Source organism: Rattus norvegicus, chromosome 3, assembly GCF_036323735.1.
Source record: "Rattus norvegicus strain BN/NHsdMcwi chromosome 3, GRCr8, whole genome shotgun sequence".
Taxonomy (NCBI): domain Eukaryota; kingdom Metazoa; phylum Chordata; class Mammalia; order Rodentia; family Muridae; genus Rattus; species Rattus norvegicus.
In genome coordinates, this window is record NC_086021.1 from 91540234 (window position 1) to 91557250 (window position 17017).

Below are 17017 nucleotides of genomic sequence, written 5' to 3' on the forward strand. Positions count from 1 at the left end.
GATGTAAATATTATAGCTGATTCAGCTTATGTTGTAGGAGTAGTACAGAATACTGTGACTGCTGTTATTTCTACATTTAAGCCTATATTAAATATGTTATTCTCACATATTAAAGGACTATTGTTATTACAAAACTCCAGAACATTTATTATACATATTAGATCACATTCAAAATTGCCAGGACCTTTAACATTTGACAATCATATGGTAGATCAATTAGTGACATTTGCTACCCCAGAAGAACAACATAATCATAGTAATGCCAAATGCAGGATGTTTACACATTAAATATAAAATTCCCTATTCTCAACCCAAACCAATTATTGCTAGTTGTCCTATTTGTAAGCCTTTACATATAAGATGTATTCTGTCTGGCTAATTCCAGAGGAACGCAACTTAATGAATTGTGGCGAATCGGTATAACCCATATTTCTGAGTTTGGTCGCCTTTCATATATACATGTAAGCATAGATACTTTTTCAAAATTTGTATGAGCTACGCCATTGCCTGGAGAAAGCACTGCTCATGTTATACAGTATCTATTGGAAACTTTTGCTGTTATGGGACTGCCCTCTAAAATTAAAACTGATAATGGACCAGCATATATTTCTTATAAATTTAAACAATTTTATCAACATCATCATATTGTACATATTACTGGTATAGAATACAATCTACAAGGACAAGCTTTTGTTGAAAGAGTTCACCATACCCAGAAACAACATATTATAAAATTAAAAAGGAGGAAAAGAGATGACCTTACACAGCCTGAATGGAGTTGGCAGACTAATTCCAGAGCGATATTGGCACAAGCATTGTTTGTTATTAATTTTCTTAATTTACCACAAGGTGAGGTTTTATCAAGAGTAGATAGACATTTTAGTGAACTTCCCCCTGAAGGCATGGAGCAGCCAGTATGGATAAATATTGGCCGAGATGCTGAATGGCAGGATGGGACATTACTGTATTTAGGTAGGAGATATGGTTTTGTCTCATTACAGGATGGGAGACAATTCTGGTTACCTGGGAGATGGTTCCAAGCACAAACTGATAAAAACTGTACCCTACTCCCATAGAAATCCAACTAAACGAGCTGTAATTTCTCCTGATGGAAGTCGTTCAGAGATGAAGGAAGTGTCCTCTGTTAGTGAGGCCATGGTTTCTCTTAATGTTGACAAATGACAATGGAGAAGGATACGTACAGTGACAACCCAATTACCTACATGGGGTCAGGTGAAGCATTTACCACTGAAGGACAAAAATGTTGTCTTGTACAGGAAAGTCCGTTACTGCTGAGCATTTATTTTTAGCAATGTGTGCTTTACACACAGTATCTTCTGCTGAGGCCAATGTGAGTTATTGGGCTTATATTCCTAATCCACCTTTATTTGAGCCTACTACTTGAGGGAAAACAGATGTGGTGTTATACACCACTCCAAACATTTTATCATCTCATTGGAATAATTTGACTTATTTGAATAAGCCTGATGATGCCTTTATGTTTAGGACAAAGACCATGCATATTCATATCTATATAACATTAATAAAGATTGCAACTGTGTGCAGCTGCTTCTGCCTTTCCTCTGCATACCTGTGGACTGGTTGTGTGTGACCATACCCAGGGCCCCCAACACACTAGACATTGACAATCCATGACAAAGGGAGTTCGAGCAGGTCAGTTCAACGTCTTTGAGGATAAATCTCACCAAAGCTGTATACTCTACAATATGCAAAACTCAGGGCAGATTTTAGTACCAGTAGAATATCTATATGGTACCCAGACTATTTAAGGATGAAATTCTGCTCCTTGTTTGATCATGTGAAAGACAACTGTCTTTTTATGAATCAATTTTTAATAATAACTAATCATAAGTTTTCATTTATGCAGTGTGAAGGGTGGCACAAAGAATCATTACCTGTCCTGTTTGATTCTCTTGAAATTTTCTAGTTCTTCAGGGGGTCTCATTCTGTCATATCTGATCCATATGATTCTGGAATCTCCTTTCTGTTGACACAAATGAAGAACCTTTCTCCCCAAATAGAATGTCATTGAGCCAGTAACCAGAAAAACCTTTAGCTTGTCCTCTCTCCCATAGGAATAATAATATAACCACAAGACTCAATATCACACCCATTTTGATAATTACAAAATTATAAAAATAAACCAAACAAATACTGTATGTGACTACTCTTAGACCTCTAATTTGTCATGCCAGAAAATTTAACCCAGAATTCCAATGGAGAAAACATTAGAAGAATTTGAGTAACCCTGCATGAATTTTTAAAAACTTCTTTAAAGTGTTTTTACATTTAATCTAGCCTGTATCTGCTGTTGGAGGCACAGCCCTTTCCTCTGCCTTCCTCCAGTTCACAGAAGGGAATCCATCCATAAGCTGAGACTCCCCTGAGTTCTTTAAGATTACTGAGCCACTATGTGACTACTCTCCTTGCTGAGAAACCACCTCCCCAATCCTTCAAGACTGGCTTCACTGTGTATGATAGATCTGAGAATCCCTAAATTAATAGTGGATTCATGCCTACCACGTTGACCACCATCTCTTGTGTGTAATTTTAGAATCACACTACTTCCTTTTCCCAAGACTTTGGCCTTTGCTCCCGGATTAGCTACCAAACAGGATGCCACTTGCCCCAATCTCCACTTGTGTATGCCTCCTAGTTTAGCTCCATCAACAATCAGCTACTGCATTTCCAGGGAGCAGTGATTGTGCTTCCAACCCACCCCACATCCCTGTTTAGCATCAATAAGCTGCCATCTACAGTCTGAACTATCTCTGCCAACCTTTGCTCCATGGATCAAAAACTCTCAGGCAATTTATTAAAATTTTAGAACCCACCAGATAACACAATTGCTGGGTGCAGAATCTCTTATCCTAACCTTATCAGCCATTCGCCAGTTCTAGCTACCCCTAGATCTTACTTGATTCTTCTGTGCTTTTTGTCCCCAAGCCTAACCGAAAACCTCCTCTCTTTCCTTTCATCTCTTTTTCCTCCTGAGACCTGGAAGTCCCACCTTCACTCTTCACCCAGCAATTAGCTCCCACATTCTTTATTGACCAAGTCAAGGACTAATGAGAGACCCAGGTTTTAGTATGAACTACTTCCTCCAAGTAGTTTGTGCTGATTTTGCTTTTTACTGTGAGTGCTGAGGATTTGAACTAAGATCCTTACTCCTGGGGAGCAAGAATATGGCCAACTGATATGTATTTATCACTATGGTCCGTTAGGATTTAGAACCTAAGGCATACTTTTATGTTTTTATTTTGTTTATTTTAATACCATTGTATTCTTAACTACTGCACAACTAATTATTAAACATCTACCTGGAACCAGAAAAAAGTAATTCTTGATATGCTCACATGATAATTAAACAAAGAGCCAGAAATATTTTGAAAACTCTTACTGCCATACTACTTCCAGATTGTCTTGTTTTGTTGAAGTACAAGATGAAAGATGTGAATCTATTACAGTGCAATCTGAAGTGTTCAACATTGTACAGATTTCAGAAGTAGATCTAATCCTATTTACTATATTCAGGAATGTAAGAAATAGATACAGAAATGTGTTAATGTGTATAAATGATGTATCCATACAATTAATGGTGAAGATATGCTCCAGCATTAGGATAAATTTTGACAGAGATGCATGTAGATCACCAATCAAGTTCTTGTAGGTCTATATCATGTACAAGGCTCTGAGTTCTAATACAGGCCAGACACAAGTGCATATACACACACAAACATACATACTTACACGCATGCATGTATACATATGCATTCATATGCACATTTACACACACACCTTCATGCATATAGATATCCCCACACAAATATGTACACATACACATATGTATGAACCTGTGCCATTCCAGCAAGTGAAGGACCTGTGCATGGATATTGGAAATAGCACTCAGCATTTTCACTTCAAATAACAAAAATGAAATGTCTTCTGACTGCTACCCAGATATTTTGGATTACCTAATGATCAAAGACAACTTGTCAGTAATTCTCTTTAGGGCACTTTTTACCTCCTGATTTCTCAAGCTGTAGATCAGTGGGTTTAACATGGGAATTACTACCACATAAAACACAGAAGCAAATTTATCTGTGTTCAGAGAATGGCTTGACTTGGGCTGCAGGTACATAAAAATAATTGTTCCATAAAATATGGTAATAGAAGTCAGGTGGGATGCACAGGTGGAAAAGGCTTTCCTTCTTCCTTCAGCAGAATGCATTCTCAGGATGGCAAAGACAATGAAAACATAAGAAATGATCACAATCAACAGAGAGCAAAGGGTGTTGAAGCCAGCAATGATTAGCAACATCAACTCTTTGACATGCGTATCAGAACAGGCCAGAGCAACCAAGGGAACATCATCACAGTAGAAGTGGTTAACTACATTGGAGCCACAAAAAGACAGGTGGAAGGTTGCCACTGCCTGAACAAGGTCCACAGTGAATCCATAAATGTATGTGCTGGCGATGACCTGAAGACAGAGCCTTCTAGGCATGAGGACCGCATAGAGGAGAGGGTTCCAGATGGCCACATACCTGTCATAGGCCATGACTGACAGCAAGTACATTTCACAAACAGCAAATGTGATGAAACAGCACACCTGAGTGGCACATGCATAGAAGGTTATACTTTTGACTTTTCGAAGGAAGTTTATAATTGTGTTTGGAGTAACTGAGGATGTATAACAGAAATCAACAAAAGCCAAGTGACTGAGGAAAAAGTACATGGGTGTATGAAGCTGAGGGCTGTAGTGGATTAACATAATCAATCCAAGATTCCCCGAGACAGTAGTTAAGTAAATGACTAGAAACACAGCAAAGAGGATGATCTCAAGTCCTGGGTCATCTGTCAGTCCTACAAAGATGAACTGAGACACTGCTGAAATGTTACCGTCAGCCATAGACTGCACATGTGTTTACTACTAAAACACCATCTCAACACTTACTCCAAGTGATTGTCTTCCTTTAAGTATAATCATGAAGAAACGAAGAGTTAATTCTGATGAGCTAATCTTATGTTGAATACATTCTGAGGAATATCTTCTCAGTGTGTCAGGTTTTACAGCAAATTATTTTTCTTGTTTAGAAATTCCAAAGTGTGAATCTGTAGGAAATTCAGTACGTGTGGAAAGATGATTTTTCATAGCTTTGTATAAATATGTTATGTTTATATTATTTCTTCCATAATAAGAAATAATGAAAAATTAATTGGATATAATATGTTGAATTATGATAATCATCAGAATACTTTCTTACATTTACAGTACTTCTCATGGAATATAATAATTAGAGATAAAAGTTTCTAAATAATGACTTCAGAAGTATATGGCTCATCATATTTTGAATTATTTATTATGTATGTGCCATAGTCAAGGCAATTTTTAAATTAAAAAATTATTTCTCATATCAATTATTATCAGATTTATTTAGGTATTATGTAGCACTTTTGCAAATTAAAAGGAGAGGATGAATACACACAGTTGTAATATATACATATCTATGATATGACCCTTGGTGCACAGATTATATCATATTTATCATGTATGTATATACCATATATGGTTGTAGCTATAATTATATAGTATATATTACATTGTCATTATAAAATGATTATAGCCATTTTAGGAAATTAAAAGCTATTTATTATATGCTTCATATACCGGAATAAAAAGCAGCAATTTGAGCGCTTTCAAAGATCTTTTGAATATAGAAACAGATTTTGAATGCTTTGAACTGAGGGAGGACTATTTAAATCACACTGTATTCAATCACAGCAAGAATTCTTAAGCTCAGAAACAAGAATATCCCAGAAGGTTTGGCTGGCCAAGCTAGCAAAAAATGTTTTTAAAATAAATGAAATAATAAGGTTATCTTATGGTTTTGTGAAATTCTTACCTTAGTGTAATAAAAAGAAGAGAGATAGACAAAGACATCTGAACCTCATATCCTGCTTGGCTTTTGAATCATGTTCATTCACTAATAGACTGTAAAATATCACATATATGCATGGAACACACACACACACACACAGACACACAAACGCACACATACACCAACACCAACATCAACACCAACACCAACACCACCACCACACCACAGTAGGCAAAGATTAGCTTTCAAGTTTCTTGACTAGATTATTGTAAAAAAGACTCAATTTAAAGTTGATAAATGTATTTTCTTCCACAGAGACAGTAACTGAACTCTCACCTCAAGGTCTCTCAGTTAGAGAAAGGCAGTCTATGAGTTTACCAACAGAGGGTGCAAAAACTGTGAATACCCCATAATTATGCTATGTTAATCAAATTTGCTTCTCTATCATATAAAATCTCAGAAGTCTACTGCAGTCAAATAGGAATTGTAGATTTAGGAAATGAAACTTTTTAAAATGTTCTGGAATTCTCTATCATAGCCTTGCTAATTGCTGAACTCTAATCAGTATCTTGTCTGATTCATACATTTTTTTAGTAGTTTCACTGGTACTGTGTGTTACATGTCTATTCTTGGCTATAATATTAACAATTTCATCTATATTTCAATCCTAGGATTTTCCTTTAATATTGCTTTCTTTCAGACTAGTTCTCTATTTTTTTTCGAAGTCCCTGCATATATCAGGTTTTACTTTAGGACAACCTAATGCATTATTTTTATATAAAACATAATTAATTACTTTATTAAGTATTATGTTAATAAATTAGTAAAGTAATAAATAAAGCCATTAATTGATTGATTAAATATCTCATACCTATTTTTATATAGATGTTTTACACCTAGTTCTTGGTTGCTGTTTCCACTTACTTTTTTCTTGGTCAATTATTCTTCTACAAGTCAATTGTCCAGAGCTACAAACCACTCTTCCTTAAAAGAAGCTTTTTAATATCTTGATGTGACCAACCTCTTTACCACTGCATCTGACCTTCCCATCTATGCAGCTCCATCTTGATAATTTTAGTCTGAAAATTGATCAAATGAAAAATATTCAAAATTAAAATATTAATAAATTTTCACAATACTTGCCCTTTATCTTTTTACCTCAGTTATGATAGTATGCATTTGTTCACTTGCTTCTGTTTATTCTTTCAGCTCCTGAAATTAAATTTTAATTAGTTCTGCTTCCTATATTCAGTGTTTACCCTACAAAGCTTAAGAGCATAATTTATTACATTAAGTAGTTTTTTAATATATTAAGCACCTTCTTTTCCTCATTCCTTCCAGATTTTCAAATTCTTGGCTTTGAAATTCTTTTTGAACAACCACAAATATTATTTTGTATTTACCCAGAAGTGATCTGTTTTCAACTGTCTACCTTTCATATTAGTCATTGTCAGATCCTAGTTCTTCATTACTGCCAGACTAGTATCAAACTCAATTTCCCCTGAATACTTTTCAGTTTGCTATGTGGGAAAGTTTAGTGTATGTATATAGGCATTATAATCTATGTTTTGTCCGCATACTCATGTCCACATTGCCATCATTTTATTACAATTGTATCTGTCTTTTACATTCACTTAAAGTATATACAATGTCTCTCCAGGCTTCCCTGCCAAGAACACCTTTTCTTTTATACTCACCCGCTATTTACTCCTCTTTACTCTTCTCATGTTAGATATGAGAAAAATCCAGTGTAGTTCATTTCCTTATGTACATTTGTATGCTGTATAGGCTACTTTTTCTGTGCAGTAAATACAAAGAAAATATCAATGTTCAAATCTCTTTCTTATGTTTCACATTTTACTCAGGCTGGAAACCAGTGTATGGAAGAGTATCTTCACAATAGGGATGGACATTTCTTCTTCAACTTCCCTTTTGAAACACCCTAATAACCAGCCCCAAATCTAATCAAGTCCACAACAAGAAAAATCCACCACACATCTCAGTTTATTATAGTTTGACATTTGCTCTCAGCAGTTTGATGAATTGTTCTTTCCAAGGTTACATACAGTTTCCTTCTTCCCCAATGCAATGTGGTTTCTTTCTCAGCTTGCCACCAGCATTAGGCTATTGACATTACCTTTCACAGTAAAAACAGTGACTATTTTGGCTATTCTTAACCTACAACATTTATTTCCCAAGAAAACTTCAATGTAGCTCATTTCCTCATGTACATTTCTCTTTCTCTTAACCTTAAATCTGGTGTCTTGCCTTCTTTTATTTATGCTTAAATTAGTATCCTTAACTTTATATACCAATTTGTATTATGCACATGTATTCTTCTTAGATATTGTTGTGTGTCAATAGTGGGCAAAGCTCACTTCTTTCTTGGTAAAGAAAAAGCATAGATTTCTATGTGAAATATCTGATCCATCACCCAAGCACACATATCTAACTACTTACATGAAATTTTCAATTTTCATATTCCCTGGACACTTACATTTAACAAAGAATGATTGATTATAAATAATCTTATCCCAATATTATACATTTGATTAAACAGAGAAAATCCCACTAAGCTTGGTGTGGCCTCTGAAGTATATCTGCTTCTTCAATGAAAATTTAATAATTGAGTGTGACTCATAATTTAATATGTAACAAGCAATAAATACAGATATTTAATAAAGATTAGACTTTTCAACAAATCATTAAAATGTTTGTTTCTCTAAGTCCTCTTTGCCTATTTAGATATATTTCAATGCTTACTCTAAAAATAACACTTTTAAAGCGTTTCTAAAAGATGAGTCTGATATACCTCGAGACAAGTTCTGTGTATGCCACCAGCTCTTAATTTTTCCGGCAATTTAAATGTATGTCATGGCATTATACCGTGTGTGTGTGTGTGTGTGTGTGTGTGTGTGTGTGTGTGTGTGTGAAGTATATACTGCTAAATAAATTGGCCTGTAAGTATAATGATGTTACACAAACATGATTAATTAGCCTGGTTGATCTATTGGGACCTAATATTTAAAATAGGCAAAATAACACATTAAGTGGTATATCAGTATAACCGATCCCAAGAGGAAATGAGTATTAGAAAACACTAGGACTGTTTTCTTTCAAATATGAGAAAATAATGCCACAGAAAAAAATGTGTTTTGAATAATTTCTTATGCAATAGTTTCTTTCTTTTTTTCATTTTTTATTTCTTTCTTTATTAACTTGAGTATTTTTTATTTACATTTCGATTGTTATTCAATTTCCCGGTTTCTGGGCCAACATCCCCCTAGCCCCTCCCCCTCCCCTTCTATATTGCTATTCCCCTCCCCATCCTCCCGCCCTTACAGCCCTCTCCCCAGCAATCATGTTCACTTGGTCATAGCTGGAACAAGGGCTTCCACTTCCACTGGCGCACTTACTAGGCTATTCATTGCAACCTATGAGGTTGGAGCCCAGGGTCAGTCCATGTATAGTCTTTGGGTAGTGGCTTAATCCCTGTAAGCTCTGGTTGGTTGACATTGTTGTTCATATGGGGTCTCGAGCCCCTTCAAGCTCTTCCAGTCCTTTCTCTGATTCCTTCAACGGGGGTCCCGGTCTCAGTTCAGTGGATTGCTGCTGGCATTCGCTGTATTTGCTGTATTCTGGCTGTGTCTCTCAGGAGAGATCTACATCCAGTTCCTGTCGGCCTGCACTTCTATGCTTCATCCATCTTGTCTAATTGGGTGGCTGTATATGTATGGGCCACATGTGAGGCAGGCTCTGAATGGGTGTTCCTTCTGCCTCTGTTTTAATCTTTGCCTCCCTATTCCCTGCCAAGGGCATTCTTGTTCCCATTTCAAGAAGGAGTGAAGCATTCACATTTTGATCATATGTCTTGAGTTTCATGTGTTCTGTGCATCTAGGGCAATTCAAGCACTTGGGCTAATACCCACTTATCAATGAGTGCATACCATGTGTGTTTTTCTGTGATTGGGTTACCTCATCAGGATGATATTTTCCAGTTCCCTCCATTTGCTTATGAATTTCATAAAGTCATTGTTTTTGATAGCTGAGTAATATTCCATTGTGTAGATGTACCACATTTTCTATATCCATTCCTCTTTTTGAAGGACATCTGGGTTCTTTCCAGCTTCTGGCTATTATAAATAAGGCTGCTATGAACATAGTGGAGCACGTATCTTTGTTATATGTTGGGGCATCTTTTGGGTATATGCCCAAGAGAGGTAAAGCTGGGTCCTCAGGCAGTTAAATGTCCAATTTTCTGAGGAATCTCCAGACTGATTTCCAGAATTTTTGTACCAGTCTGGAATCCCACCAACAAAGGAGCAGTGTTCCTCTTTCTCTACATCCTCGCCAGCATTTGCTGTCACCTGAGTTTTTGATCTTAGCCATTCTCACTGGTGTGAGGTGAAATCTCAGTGTTGCTTTGATTTGCATTTCCCTTATGACTAAAGATGTTGAACATTTCTTTAGGTGTTTCTCAGACATTTGGCATTCCTCAGCTGTGAATTCTTTGTTTAGCTCTGAACCCCATTTTTAATCGGGCTATTTGTCTCCCTGCGGTCTACCTTCTTGAGTTCTTATATTTGTATATTTTTGGATATAAGCCCTCTATCTGTTGTAGGATTGGTAAAGATCTTTTCCCAATCTGTTGGTTGTTGTTTTGTCCTAACAACAGTGTCCTTTGCCTTACAGAAGCTTTGCAGTTTTATGAGATCCCATTTGTCGATTCTTGATCTTAGAGCATAAGCCATTGGTGTTTTGTTCAGGAAATTTTCTCCAGTGCCCATGTGTTCAAGATGCTTCCCCACTTTTTCTTCTATTAGTTTGAGCATATCTGGTTTGATGTGGAGGTCCTTGATCCTCTTGGACTTAAGCTTTGTACAGGGTGATAAGCATGGATCATTCTGCCTTCTTCTACATGTTGACCTCCAGTTGAACCAGCACCATTTGCTGAAAATGCTATCTTTTTTTCCATTGCATGGTTTGGCTCCTTTGTCAAAAATCAAGTGACCATAGTTGTGTGGGTTCATTTCTGGGTCTTCAATTCTATTCCATTGGTCTATCTGTCTGTCTCTGTACCAATACCATGCAGTTTTTATCACTATTGCTCTGTAATACTGCTTGAGTTCAGGGATAGTGATTCCCCCTGAAGTCCTTTTATTGTTGAGAATAGTTTTAGGTATCCTGGGTTTTTTTTTGTTATTCCAGATGAATTTGCAAATTGTTCTGTCTAACCCTTTGAAGAATTGGATTGGTATTTTGATGGGGATTGCATTGAATCTGTAGATTGCTTTTGGTAAAATGGCTATTTTTACTATATTAATCCTGCCAATCCACGAGCATGAGAGATCTTTCCATCTTCTGAGGTCTTCTTCAATTTCTTTCTTTCTTCAGAGTGTTGAAACTCTTCTTGTACAAATCTTTTACTTGCTTGGTTAAAGTCACACCGAGGTACTTCATATTGTTTGGGTCTATTATGAAGGGTGTCGTTTCCCTAATTTCTTACCACGCTTGTTTCTCTTTTGTGTAGAGGAAGGCTACTGATTTATTTGAGTTAATTTTATACCCAGCCACTTTGCTGGCGAGGATGCGGAGAAAGAGGAACAGTCCTCCATTGTTGGTGGGATTGCAGACTGGTACAACCATTCTGGAAATCAATCTTGAGGTTCCTCAGAATTAAACTACCTGAGGATCCAGCTATACCACTCTTGGGCATATACCCACAAGATGCCGCAACATATAAAAGAGACACGTGCTCCAGTATGTTCATCGCAGCCTTATTTATAATAACCAGAAGCTGGAAAGAACCCAGATGCCCTTCAACTGAGGAATGGATACAGAAAATGTGGTACATCTACACAATGGAATATTACTCAGCTATCAAAAACAATGCCTTTATGAAATTCATAGACAAATGGTTGGAACTGGAAAATATCATCCTGAGTGAGGTAACACAATCACAGAAAAACACACATGGTATGCACTCATTGATAAGTGGCTATTAGCCCAAATGCTTGAATTACCCTAGATGTATAGAACACATGAAACGCAAGATGTATGATCAAAATGTGAATGCTTCACTCCTTCTTTAAAAGGGGAATAAGAATACCCTTGGCAGGGAATAGAGAGGCAAAGATTAAAACAGAAACAGGAGGAACACCCATTCAGAGCCTGCCCCACATGTGGCCCATACATATACAGCCATCCAATCAGACAAGATGGATGAAGCAAAGAAGTGCAGGCCGACAGGAGCCGGATGTAGATCGCTCCTGAGAGACACAGCCAGAATACAGCAAACACAGAGGCGAATGCCAGCAGCAAACCACTGAACTGAGAATAGGACCCCGTTAAAGGAATCAGAGAAAGAACTGGAAGAGCTTGAAGGGGCTCGAGACCCCATATGTAAAACAATGCCAAGCAACCAGAGCTTCCAGGGACTAAGCCACTACCTAAAGACTATACATGGCCTGACCCTGGTCTCTGACCTCATAGGTAGCAAGGAATATCCTAGTAAGATCACCAGTGGAAGGGGAAGCCCTTGGTCCTGCTAAGACTGAACCCCCAGTGAACATGATTGTTGGGCGAGGGTAGCAATGGGGGGAGGATGGGGAGGGGAACACACATAAAGAAGGGGAGGGAGAGGGATTAGGGGGTTGTTTGCCCCGAAACCTGGAAAGGAATAACACTCGAAATGTAAATAAGAAATACTCAAGTTAATAAAAAAAATATTCAGAACCAAAAAAAAAAAGAAAAAAAAAGAGAGAAAGGTAAAAATAAATAAATAAATAAATGTTTAAAAAAAAGAGGAGTAAATGGCAGGAAATAGTCAAACACAGGGCTGAAATCAACAAAGAGAAACAAAGAGAACAATCCAAAAACATCAGCAAAAGCAAAAGCTGGTTCTTTGAGAGAATCAATAAACAAGTTAAGCCCCTAGCCAAACTAACAAAAGGGCCCTGAGGCAGTTTCCAAATTAACAAAATTAGAAATGAAAAGTTAGACATAACAACAAAAATGGAGGAAATTCAAAAGTTCATCAGATGCTACTACAAGAGCTTATACTCCACAAAACTGGAAAATCTAGATGAAATGGATGATTTTCTAGACAGATACCACATACCAAAGTTAAATTAAGGGTAGATAACCTTTGTAAAGAAGCCCACATCCCATAAGGAGATAGAAGTCATTAAAAACCTCTCAACCATTAAAAATGTCCATATGGATTAAGTACAGAATTATACAAAGGCATTCAAAGAAGATAATATACCATATACTAATATTCCTCACACTATTCCATAAAATAGAAAGAGAAGACACACTACCCAATTCATTTTATGAACCCACAATTACTCTGATACCTAAACTACACATGAACCTTACCAAAAAAGAGAACTACAGACCAAACTTGTTTATGAATATTGATGCAAAAACACTTAATAAAATTCTAGCAAACCCAATGAAAGAAAACATCAAAACCATCATTCACCACAATCAATTAGTCTTTGCCCAGGGATGTAAGATTTTTTTCAATATTCACAAATCCATTAATGTGATCCACTATACAAACAAACTCAAAGAAAAAAATCACATGATCATCTCCTTAGATGCAGGAAAATCATTTGACAAAATACAACACCCTTTCATGTTAAAAGTACTGGTGAGATCAGGAATTTAAGGCTCATGTCTAAATATATTTAAAAGCAATTTACTGCAAGTCAACAGCTATTATCAAATTAAATGGAGAGATATGAAACAAACCAAGTAAAATCGGGGAGAAGACAAGGATGCCCACTCTCCCCATATCTGTTCAATATTGTACTCCTAGTGCTAGCTAGAACAATGAGACAACAAGAATTCAAGGGGATACAAATAGGCAAAGAAGAAATGAAGGTATCACTATGTGCAGATGATATGAGAGTATATATAAGTGACCCCAAAGATTACCAGAGAACCTCTCCAGCTGGGGAACAGCTGATAAATAACTTCAGGAAAGTGGTCGAATATAAAATTAACTCAAATAAATAAGTATCCTTCCTTTATACAAATGATAAATGGTTGAGAAAAAATTAGGGAAACAACTCCTTTCATAATAGCCACAAATAATATAAAATATCTTGGGGTAACTCTAACGAAACATGTAAAAGCTCTTTATGATAAGTAAGGACACCTCAGTCCACCAGGGAGGTAGAAGAATGGAACTACAAAGAGAGAGGGAGGGAGGGACCTGGGTAGGAAAGGGGACAGAAGCAGGAGGTGAATATGATCCAGTACTGGGTGAGGGAAAGGAAGTGAAGCCCTGAGGACCAGCAGAAAGAATGGAAAGAGGAGACCTCAGGGTGAAGGTGGGGGGTGAGGGGTGGGGGTAGCAGGGTGAGGAGGTAGTGAGGAAGTTGGGAAGACAATCCAGAATGTACCAGAGACCTGGGAGGTGAGAGACCCTCTGGACTTTGGGTTCCACTAGCTATTCATTGCTACCTATGCGGTTGGAGTCCAGGGTCAATCCATGTATAGTCTTAGGGTAGTGGCTTAGTCCCTGGAAGCTCTGGTTGATTGGCATTGTGGTTCATATGGGGTCTCAAGCCCCTTCAAGCTCTTTCAGTCCTTTCTCTGATTCCTCCAACAGGGGTCCTATTCTCAGTTCAGTGGTTTGCTGCTGGCATTTGCCTATGTATTTGCTGTATTCTGGCTGTGTCTCTCAGGAGAGATCTACATCCTGTCAGCCTGCACTTCTTTGCTTCATCCATCTTATCTAGTTTGGTGGCTCTATATGTATGGGCCAAATATGGGGAAGGTTCTGAATGGGTGTTCCTTCTGTCTCTGTTCTAAACTTTGCCTCCGTATTCCCTCCCAAGGGTATTCTTGTTTCCCTTTTAAAGAAGGAGTGAAGCACCTGCATTTTGGTCATCCTTCTTGACTTTCATGTGTTCTGTGCATCTAGCGTAATTCGAGGATTTGGGCTAATATCCACTTATCAGTGAGTGCATACCATGTGTGTTTTTCTGTGATTGGGTTACCTCACTCAGGATGATATTTTCCAGTTCCACCCATTTGCCTATGAATTTCATTAAGTCATTGTTTTTGATAGCTGAGTAGTACTCCATTGTGTAAATGTGCCACATTTTCTGTATCCATTCTTCTGTTGAAGGGCATCTGGGTTCTTTCCAGCTTCTGGCTATTATAAATAAGGCTGCTATGAACATAATGGAGCATGTGTCTTTGTTGTATGTTGGAGCATCTTTTGGGTATATGTCCAGGAGTGGTATAGCTGGGTCCTCAGGTAGTGCAATGTCCAATTTTCTGAAGAACCTCCAGACTGATTTCCAGAGAGGTTATACCAGTTTGCAATCCCACCAACAGTGGAGGAGTGTTCCTCTTTCTCCACATCCTCACCAGCATCTGCTGTCGTCTGAGTTTTTATCTTAGGCATTCTGACTGGTGTGAGGTGGAATCTCAGGGTTGTTTGGATTTGCATTTCCCTGATGACTAAGGATGTTGAACATTTCTTTAGGTGCTTTTTGGCCATTTGATAATCCTCAGATGAGAATGTTTTGTTTAGCTCCATATCCCATTTTTTATCAGGGTTATTTGGCTCTGTGGAGTCTAAAATCTTGAGTTCTTTGTATAGTTTGGATATTAGCCCTTTATCAGATGTAGGATTGGTAAAGATCTTTCTCCAATCTGTTGGTTGTCCTTTTGTCCCAATGACAGTGTCCTTTGCTTACAGAAGCTTTGCAGCTATATGATATCCCATTTGTCAGTTCTTTATCTTGAGGTCAGGGATGGTGATTCCCCCAGAAGTCCTTTTATTTTTGAGGGTAGTTTTAGCTATCCTGGGTTTTTTGTTATTCCAGATGAATTTGCAAATTGTTCTTTCTTTCTATTTGAAGAATTGGATTGGAATTTTGATGGGGATGCATTGAATCTGTAGATTGCTTTTGGTAAAATGGTCATTTTTACTATATTAATCCTGACAATCCATGAGCATGGGAGATCTTTCCATCTTCTGAGATCTTCTTCAATTTCTTTTTTCAGAGACTTGAAGTTCTTGTCATACAGATCTTTCACCTGCTTGGTTAAAGTTATACTGAGGTATTTTATATTATTTGGGACTATTATGAAGTTTTCCTAATTTATTCCTCAGCCTGTCTATCTTTTGTATAGAGGAAAGCTATTGATTTGTTTGAGTTAATTTTATACCCAGCCACTTTGCTGAAGTTGTTTATCAGGCTTAGTAATTCTCTGGTGGAACTTTTGGGGACACTTAAGTACATTAGCATATCATCTGCAAATAGTCATATTTTGATTTTTTCCTTTCAAGTTTGTATTCCTTTGATCTCCTTTTGTTGTCTGATTCCTCTTGCTAGGTCTTGAAGAACTATATAAAATAAGTGGGGAGAGAGTGGGCAGCCTTGTCTAGTCCCTGATTTTAGTGGGATTGCTTCAAGTTTCTCTCCATTTAGTTTAATGTTAGCTATAGGTTTGCTGTATATGGCTTTTACTATGTGTAGGTATGGGCCTTGAATTCCTATTCTTTCCAGGACTTTTATCATGAAGGGGTGTTGAATTTTGTCAAATGCTTTCTCAGCATCCTAAGAAATGATCATGTGGTTTTAATCTTTCAGTTTGATTATATACTGGATTATGTTGATGGCTTTCTGTATATGGAACCACCTCTGCATATGTGGAATCAAGCCTACTTGATCATGATGGATGATCATTTTGATGTGTTCTTGCATTCAGTTTGCACGTCTTTTATTGAGTATTTTTGCATTGATATTCATAAGGGAAGTTGCCCTGAAGTTCTCTTTCTTTGTTGGGTCTTTGTGCGGTTTAGGTATAAGAGTAATTGTGGCTTTATAGAAGGAATTCGGTAGCGCTCCATCTGTTTCAATTTCATGGAATAGTTTGGATAGTATTGGTATGAGGTCTTCTATGAAGGTCTGATAGAATGCTGCACTAAACCCGTCTGGTTCTGGGCTCGTTTAGGTTGGGAGACTTTAATGACTGCTTCTATTTCGTTAGGAGTTATGGGGTTGGTTAAATGGTTTATCTGTTCCTGATTTAACTTTGATACCTGGTGTTCATCTAGAAAATTGTCCTTTTCCTTCAGATTT

At 37.3% G+C, this 17017-nt stretch overlaps 1 protein-coding gene across 1 annotated transcript; it reads right to left on the reverse strand.

Moving 5' to 3' along the window:
• Positions 1 to 3991: 3991 nt before the first annotated feature.
• Or5al5b (olfactory receptor family 5 subfamily AL member 5B) lies at positions 3992 to 4933 on the reverse strand. The gene has a single exon (NM_001000305.1). It carries the CDS (start codon positions 4931 to 4933, stop codon positions 3992 to 3994), a length of 942 nt encoding a protein of 313 aa, NP_001000305.1.
• Positions 4934 to 17017: the final 12084 nt, after the last annotated feature.

Bases quoted from the DNA above. Each gene is read 5' to 3' on its own strand.
- Or5al5b (NM_001000305.1), bottom strand. From the start codon at position 4,933: ATGGCTGACGGTAACATTTCAGCAGTGTCTCAGTTCATCTTTGTAGGA.